This window comes from Gloeophyllum trabeum (assembly GCF_000344685.1).
Source record: "Gloeophyllum trabeum ATCC 11539 unplaced genomic scaffold GLOTRscaffold_00010, whole genome shotgun sequence".
NCBI classification, from domain to species: Eukaryota; Fungi; Basidiomycota; class Agaricomycetes; order Gloeophyllales; family Gloeophyllaceae; genus Gloeophyllum; species Gloeophyllum trabeum.
Window position 1 is genome coordinate 1 of NW_006920419.1, and position 8,632 is coordinate 8,632.

The 8,632-nt window shown below is 49.9% G+C and overlaps 2 protein-coding genes across 2 annotated transcripts; both read left to right on the plus strand.

The window, feature by feature from the left end:
* Nucleotides 1-1,451: 1,451 nt before the first annotated feature.
* GLOTRDRAFT_94666 (uncharacterized protein) lies at nucleotides 1,452-3,505 on the plus strand (the record flags this gene model as incomplete). The annotated part of the gene is made up of 13 exons (XM_007869556.1): nucleotides 1,452-1,583; nucleotides 1,814-1,942; nucleotides 2,128-2,173; nucleotides 2,230-2,243; nucleotides 2,306-2,387; nucleotides 2,409-2,563; nucleotides 2,620-2,635; nucleotides 2,689-2,753; nucleotides 2,835-2,932; nucleotides 3,085-3,158; nucleotides 3,196-3,227; nucleotides 3,287-3,371; nucleotides 3,432-3,505. The coding sequence occupies 13 exons, from the start codon at nucleotides 1,452-1,454 to the stop codon at nucleotides 3,503-3,505; spliced, it is 1,002 nt and encodes a 333-aa protein (XP_007867747.1).
* A 2,794-nt stretch (nucleotides 3,506-6,299) lies between these two features.
* Nucleotides 6,300-7,389, plus strand: GLOTRDRAFT_78408 (uncharacterized protein; the record flags this gene model as incomplete). Its single annotated transcript, XM_007869557.1, has 4 exons — nucleotides 6,300-6,619; nucleotides 6,676-6,783; nucleotides 6,945-7,262; nucleotides 7,321-7,389. 3 exons carry the CDS (start codon nucleotides 6,300-6,302, stop codon nucleotides 7,225-7,227), a joined length of 711 nt encoding a protein of 236 aa, XP_007867748.1. The 3' UTR covers nucleotides 7,228-7,262; nucleotides 7,321-7,389.
* Between the last annotated feature and the right edge of the window lie 1,243 nt (nucleotides 7,390-8,632).

Consider the following 8,632-nt stretch of genomic DNA (forward strand, 5'->3'; position numbering starts at 1 on the left):
CTATGTTACGAGTCCTGAGGTACGAAGGTCGAGTCCTTACGCGCAAAATATGCCTGCGTGCTGAATGTTGTGCCCCGTGAGAACCGTTTGTGCCGAGAAGTCGTGGGAGTTATGTTTTGTATTGCAGACTACATTTTGGAAACTCCAATTGGAAGTCCGGTTGTATGTGAGACTACAAAACCACTTTTGGCGCATTTTTGTAGTCTCTGGGACCATTGTTTGCTCATTTGCGGACTCAATTCTTCGTCTTATCTCTCTTTTATTTTCTCTAGTCTGGGGCGTATGCTATACGGATCTACAACAATATTTTCGTGAATTTATCGATTGTGTGTCTTGTCCTAGTCCGCATGGCGGTTTTACTCTTATTGCTTATCGTGGGAATTGACTATTGTAGTGGCTTGTAGTCAGTGGCTGAGGTGCGGGCCGCGTCGGTTTGGATTCCTGGACTCTGATTGGCTCCTGCGTTCTATGACATAGGCTCTCTGCAGGTTCACCCGATCTGCAGAGCCATTACATCATTGGTATCTGGAATTGATTGCAGGCTGTAGAAGGGCCAGAAAAATTGTGAAAAATGCGGGAAATCCATAATATATTCAGAGCTCTATAGCAAATCAAGGAATATACAAGATGATCCTGAGAGGTCTAGTGAAATTCAAATAATACTTCAAGAAAGATAGGAATATTTGTGTCAGCTCTATGATATACAGTGTAAAATAGGGAGTATATTATGCCCAGCTCAGGACTCGTAACCAGCCATGCACAGCATTGGCCCACTCCCCCCAAGTTATTTGTGTCTAGTAGTGCAGCTGCTACTATCCCCTGCGCTGGGTACAAATACAATTTTGTAGCCACCAATACAGACCAACTTTGAATCTGTCAGAGTGGCGGGGACTTTTATGGTATAATGATGGCAGGGCCACAGGAGGACAAAGTATGAATGAAGGGGACATTGCACATACAGATCTAAGGGCTTTTGTTATGTGTATAAGAAAGAGTACTGTATACATCAATTGGAACATTTATACACCCAATGCTATCACTTATCAGACACAACTCAGGACTCGTGTCCTGCCATGCATAGCAATGGCCCTGTACTGACAGGTTATTTGGCGTCCCATGAGCTGGAATATAGTGGAATATTGCATGTCTGAGCATGTCGCTCGTCTCTACTATTTCGGTCCATCTGGTGTGCAGGAAGAATGTTTTGGTGCCCGAAATGAACATGTGAGTGAAGTGGAAAGATAGATTTATTGGAAGAGTGATTGGTTGACTGTCGACGTGGCGCATAACCTGCTTTTTCCGCGCACATGACAGAAGAATGAGTGAAGAGGCATTGCTAGAGGAGTGGCAGAGGAAACGAAGCTGAGATGAAAGCTGTGTATCAGACATTTCCGGTGGGTTATGTCCTCATCACATGCATTGAGAAGAGTGGACTTACAAACAGAAAAGACATGGACATGGCCATCAAGAATAAGCAATTTACGCCTGCGCACTGCAAGCGACGGTGGATATCTGGATTAGGCAATGGAGGAGCGATGGTAAGGGAAAATAACAAAGGCAATGAGTACAAGGATTGCATGATGGTACGTCCTTTTGTGTCAATCCGATGTGACGCTGACTTCACTGACTGATACCAGCAGTGTCGATGCTTCGGGCAGCCTCACAAATGAATGCGCGCTCGGCACGACCGCGATGTTTTCGATCTTAGGTATATCTTCTTCTTTCTCCCAGGTATGGTTCACTAACATGGCGATCTCTCTACGCCACTCCTTCGACAGCTTAGTGTTTCGAGAATGCATCTGAGAATTGAGAGGAAAAGGTCGACCTCAGTGCGATAGCAGGTCCCCAAGATTTCAAAATTATTCGAGGTCAAGGCTTCGTGAGTGGAGCCGATGCGACCGCAGACGGGTATCGATCAAAAACGGAGGTTCAGGCGGAGAACGTAAGGCTCGACGAAACGCCATAGATCATGCAGACTTGAGTTTCAACAGCGTATGTTCATCTACAACAGACACTGAAGTTCCATTACCACGCTACATTGATAGTGGGTGACATAGGAGGTGAGTGATTTCCGTCCCAAAAGTACTTCTCTTCTTCTGCTACTGGGAATGAATCTCTACTCTTTAGGTTATCGCGTTTGAACGCACGACGGCCGCAAAGGAGGCAGTGCACGGTTCGTGCTGCATCCTTGGCGTTGGACTGCGACCTCACATTGCAAGACGAAACCAGAGTACCGCACGCCGGTGTGCTCGAGCCATACGGACTCACGAGCGGTCAAATCGGCTGGGTGGCCAACGTTCCGTAGCGGCGACAGCGTCGTGCCTGGGATTCGGCGCCGAAGAAGATTATGCGGCGTCCCCGGGGCAAGCAAGGTGGATGCGTTGACGGTGAGTTTCTCCTGTTTGAAGGCAGAGCACAACGGCAGGATACTGAGAGAGGTGGGGACTCGAGGACTGCACCCGATGTCCATCTTCGTGGACAGCAGCAGCCCCGGTGGATGATGGTAAGAGGGTTGTTACAGACGCAGCTTGCGGACGGCGAGGTACAAGGGGATGTACAGAAGGTAAGTGCTCCCCCCTTTCCCACTTGCACTATCCTTGACGGATGACGAATCGATAGACTGGTGCAGTGCGACGTGAGTCTTCTCGCGGTGGATACCATGTGTAAACATGCCTGCTACTTTGACAGTCGGGAATTCGATAGGCAGTGGGATGATGGGACTCGTGGGTGGCTGGGTGGTGGCAACGAAATGTGTGAGTGAAGATAAGAGCCTGATGATATCCAAGAACTACGTGCTGATTATAACCATTGCTTGATGAATGATTGGTAGTAAGATTCGGGATTTGATGTATCGATTAACATTACCGGCGACATGGGAGGGGTTTGCGCCGGCAGCGGATTCACATTTGGGATATCAAAGATGGGTACGCGGGTACGTTGATTGGATAGTGACGCGAGGCATGACGATCCGCGTCCACTCCCTTTCATCGGTCTCCATATACCCGATACTCGGACGACCCAGAGCTTTCAGGTGGGGCTTACCTGAGACGTTTGAAGTGGGTGTATAATAATGGGATTACGAAGGGAAGGACGAGAGGATAGCGCATCAGGAACACTATATGCAATCGAAGTCAGGCGGGAGCTTGGAGCCGATGAAGGTGAGTCCCTTGACAATGCTGGTGATTGGGTATGGAGTGAACGATGGGAGCGGTTGGGGACAGGAGATGGTGACAGTGATAGGTAGGAATTGCTAGAAGGTGTGTACGAGGTAGGATAAGGTGAATAGGGTGGGCAGGATGTGGGTGCATACGAGGAAGGCAAGTGGGAGCCGGATGGTGAAGAACAGGACGAAGGTGCATACGAGGGGGCAGGTGATGAGGACTGAGCTGAGTCAGTCATCGCGCGGGATGAGCGGCGACAGTGAATTTCAGGGCGTGCGTGGCAAGGACAAGATATAGAAGAGAACTCGGGGGTGCCGAGTGCGGCGTATACGGGGAAGGGGTAATGACAGAGTGCTTGCAAAGGGTGCGGGCGGGGTGGAAGATGTCCTAAATACGATTGCAGGCGGAGGAGAAAAGGACGAACAAGTAAGGGTTCGGGTGCGAAATACACACCAGGACCGGTCTAGGACAGTGCAGTACTGATGTATCAGAGAGACCCCGAAGTGTAATCAATACCAGTCGTTTCTGGATATCACAACTTGAAGCAATACAACAAACAATCTGCGCGATAGCGAGGGACAGCGTGAAGCATTGCGAACGCCGAATAGCAAGTTCCCGTTGTGTCCACCAGTGTTAGGGAACAGCTGAAATTAGAATACACGACTAGACCATAAACGAAATGGTTCAGGTAACTGCTAATGCAAACCTATCTAACTAGGGGTCTATACTTCCTAAAACCCCAAAGTAGCAGCTATGCGCGATACTATTAGAATCGGCCGAGATCCCCCAGGTATACCTGTGACTCGAGATACACTGCCTTTAGAAGACGGCAGAAACATATAGAGCCTTCTGGTGACTGTCTCAAGGCATTCCTAGAGTATCTACAATGTTTCTTCAGAAGAGGGGAACTATCTACAGTGTGCTACAGGCATTCTCGAGCCGCTTCATCCACAGGACCCATATATGGGAGGCGTTGGGGAAGTCCGAGGCGTTGTGGATGGGTGTGGGTCCCGGTGGCGGTGCTCTCCTGAAATTGTCGGAAATGAGGATATTTGACACCAGCTGTCTACGAACACTGTAGGCTAAGAGAAGCGTGGATAATGATTTTACATAGTGAAAATGACTATATTTGGACTATATACATAAACGGGACAGATCAGCTGCAGCATTCAAGTTGACGCGACGGTCTTGAGAGTCGTTCATGCTGCAGGTGGTGACAGACCATATCATGTTGTAGGACTCCACGAAGATGACCAGCACCGTGCACGATGGTTGTCATGATCATGATTGAAGGTGACTGCAGCAAGCTGACAGATGGACTCCATGGTCCGCCCCGTGGTGCAGAATGACAAGTCGTTCCCCAGTCAGCCGTGATACGATGAGCACCCTGTCCACCATGAAAAGCTCTTATGCCTGAAGCATCTTAAGGTGTCTTATCACCTTGGAGCTTAAATATCACCTATGAGTTTCTTCGATTAGAAATGGATTGTGTATGTCAGAGGAAGTATGTAGTATATTAGCGAGCAACAGTGCCCACTGCACCGACTGACCGCCTACCTCCTTGGTTCTGCCCCACAGTGCTACTGCGCTCGGTCCGGGTTTTCAACACTGGCACGAAGCCCTGGGTCTTATCAGGCACAAACACGATAGCCGAAAGGTTTTGCTGCTGCGTAAGTAACAACACTCGGTCCAGCTTCTTCTATTTCATGAAATGTGATTGGTCTATCAGCCTCCGCTGATCCTTCTCCTCCGCCGGATCATCCAGTTGCAAGGTTTATGGTCGCAGTGACAAACATACCCTCGCTGAGTCTATCTGAAAGCCGAACAGTGAGTGATACGGTACACATCATGATCTTGGATCAAATCGGATTTGCCCTGACAAGCTTCGAAGACTCAGTACGAACTGCAGTACTTGGACCCGGCATTGTTCCGAACAGGCCCTAAAGCTGTAGCCATTCAGCTTTATATATCCCTTGCCTTGTCTGAAGGCCTTCGCGATCTGCTAGCCATATGGTGCCTCTGGTGCGTGTTCAGTCCTCTTGCGCTTCGATTAATAGCTTGAAGTCTCTCCTTCCATGGTGATACGCGCTTGTACTCTGACCTGTCACCGGTGTTTCGGCCCTCCCTTTGGGGCACGGGTAAGACTCTAAAGACTGATTGATCTCGGAGCCCCGCGGCCGTGATACGTGCACAGCGCAATCAGATTCACAGCCGGCCCCGAGAGATGCAGGTATGCTCCTTGCTTCTTGTGGTCTGGATCCCTAGGGAACCAGGCCCATCTTGTACCGTAACTCTGACGCGTTGAACTAAGAGTGAAGATCTTATTTCAACGGTTTGATGAGGAATCCTCACGTTACCCGTGGTGGCGCGTAGTATTATAGCCTCTGCCTTCACTGCTGCAGGCGGTCACGGTCCTCGCTCCCGCCATGTCCACAGCGCTCCCCGCGGAGCTGGTCGCGCTAATTTCCTCTCTTGAAGGCATTGAATCGGCCAAATGTCTTGCTCTTGCCACTTTTGTTATGTCCTTGTATGAATATATCATCACCTTGGAGAAAGAGGTTCGTCTGAAGCCGTGATTCAACTAACCTCCTCTAAGACCCCTCTGCCCCCCCACCACCACCAGATAAGATATTTCTGGTCCGGATCTTGGACGATATCACAAGTGCTATTCTTCTTTGTAAGGATAACAGTCGTCTCGACCAGTCAGACCACTGACCTCGCCGTTGAATACAGAATCGATATGTACCATTATTGATTATGATGTACGTTGCTGATTGTTAGCAGACAGTCGTCGCGACCCTCTGACAACCATTCCTTTGCAGGTTTGGCTTAGTCGGTAAGACCTCTCATTGTATTCGCGTCACATCTACTAAGACGACACCAAGGATTTTATGGGGAAAATCTGTCTCTATCAGTGAGTAGCGGAGTCCCTTCACATCTCTTATAATGACTGACCACCACTAGTTGTGAGACACCCTTGATTGCCACTCCACTGTCACACACTCATGGAGTCTATCTCAAGTTGCACTGGGATCATTAGGGGAAGCTTCATCGCAAACGCACTAGCAATGGCAGTTATTCAGAGTAAGATATGTCCCGCACACCTTTTAACGCCACATATGCTCACCTAACGCAGTAATGCTGACGCTGCGAGTCTGGTACCTCTTCCGCGCCAGCGTGCCTGCACGTCTGTTCGCCGTCTTCATTTCCGCTTCTTGCCAAATCGCCGCCTTCGCGATTCTAGGAGTAATCTATAACGACCTCAACGCCGTTTCGTTCGACCTCCCCGGTTTCGAGCTTGAAGACTGCTTGGTTCCCGCTCCAACGAACCTCTGGAGGCTTTGGGTCCCGCCGTTGATCCTGCATACCCTGCTATACGTATTTACCCCCGTGCAGGCGGTACTGAGGCGCAATATGTACGGGAAGCGGAATGTAGTGCTCGATAGACTTCTGAGAGAGTGCGTATAACATCTTCCTCCCTCATCACTCTCGCGACACTCATGGACCGTTGCAGCGGAGGTATGCTGTATCTAGCTGTGCTCGGTATTTACTCTCCCGGTATTTCATCTTTGTCCTTGAATGTTGACCGTGGAATAGTCACCGTCGGATTCTGCGCTATTGGGTCCACCACAAAAAATCCTTCCGTGAGTACATGGTCTTTCTCTCTCTTTCGAAGTCATACCACCATGCTGATACGTCTAAAGGTATCCATTTCCGCTGTTTATTCCAAGTAAGTCTCAGCCCCGTTTCGCATGGCTTTCGCATGCACTCATTCGACCGCAGCGTGATGATCGGCCTTGTCTCAGTGTGCATGTCACGTGTGATGTTCAGCATTCACTCCCTCGCAGAAAACCTCAATTGCGATCCCGACTGGCTGCTCAACCATGTAGAACTCAGCCGGGTCAACTGGAAGAAGGGATCAACGGACGGCGAGCTGATGGTGGAGATGGACGTGGTAGAAGCAACAGAGGATCCCGAGTACGGTCACCGCTTTGCCGTGAGGACAACGAGGGTCGGCACGACGCCCGAGCCGGATTACGAGCCGCCGTTTTTGGTTATGGCATGACAACAAATGATGGATTTGTGAGGCCTTTATTCCGGGTACGTTGCGTCAGCGGCTGTTCTCTTGTGTTCCCTGATAGGAGCATAGGTATGATAGAGAGACAAGAAAGAATAGAAATGTCATCGCCGAGTCCTGCCGGCGCTCTGCACAATCCATTCGGGTTCCATGTTGCGCAGAACCCACCAAGAGGAGGACGACGAGGTTATACTACGGCGACTGTTTGTCGACCCCAAGGCGCATCTCCCAAGATGGAGGCCTATCTCACTAATTTAAATTATTGGCTCATGCACATCGAATGTTGCTATAATATTGTCTATATGTCTCAGACGCTGTACCGTTCGTGTTTATTACCATTATGCTGGAGCCGGAGTGATCCAGTCGGTTGTTTGTCTGTACTTATTTACCTTAGAGCAATACCACTTCGTGTCAGATACAGTATGAGCAGTATCATGAAATGTCTCGTTTCGCTTGGGATCTGCAGACAGCAGGCACCGGTTTAGATTTCAGATTACCCTATCCTGGGCGTAGAACGGACCGAGGTCATACCGTTGTATCGATAGCAAACCAGTGCAGTCAGCGGCGACAGGCATACCAAAGGCGTGCTCAAACACAACGAGGCTTTCCTTGCTTGGCTCAAAGCCTTACGCAGGAATTTGAGCGAGCATAGAGCGGACTGTAACTTATGTAAGACCGCATCCTGTGACACCCTCCGGGATGCTGAGACTCCCCAAGGCTTCCAGATGGGCGCGATCGACGAGAACCACATTCCCCATGTCCGCACGATGCGTTGCCGCAGCATCATCATACCTACCAGTCAGCCCTCGAGCCCTCTGCTGATATCTACCACCGACGTGCGAACACCGAAAGTGACGGAGATCCTCTGCAGTCCGTCCGCCTACTCGGAGATATGCTTCTATGTCAGAGAAACGCGCGAGCAACTCCGCATCACTGCGAGGACATACGTGATCCCGGCGCCCACGCACGCTCTCTACGCCCAATTCGACTGGAAAGCCTCACCCTATTTGAGAGCATTCAAGGAAGAAGACAAGATGGACTGGGAAGCTTTGCGGAGGGAGTAGTATGATTCGAGTTCTCCGGAACACTGTGCGCATCTTCTCCGTCCCACCCCTGGGATCGCCTTGGAAGGGGGTTACGAACAGTGTAAAAAATAGGAGGAGACATTACCAAGGTGGCAGGAGATACAGGATGACGAGTGGAGAATCAAGTGGAAGCAAGCATTTAAAAATATCGCTCTGATAGTCTTCGAGGTCATCAAAGTAGATTAAATTGAGCTGGGGATGGCACCACAGCGTCGGAGGATTTCTACGAACCAGGCCGAGGACATATGGGTTGAGGTGAGAACCTTGTCGTACCATGAGATACTGTAGACTTTTCTCTGGTTCGAGGA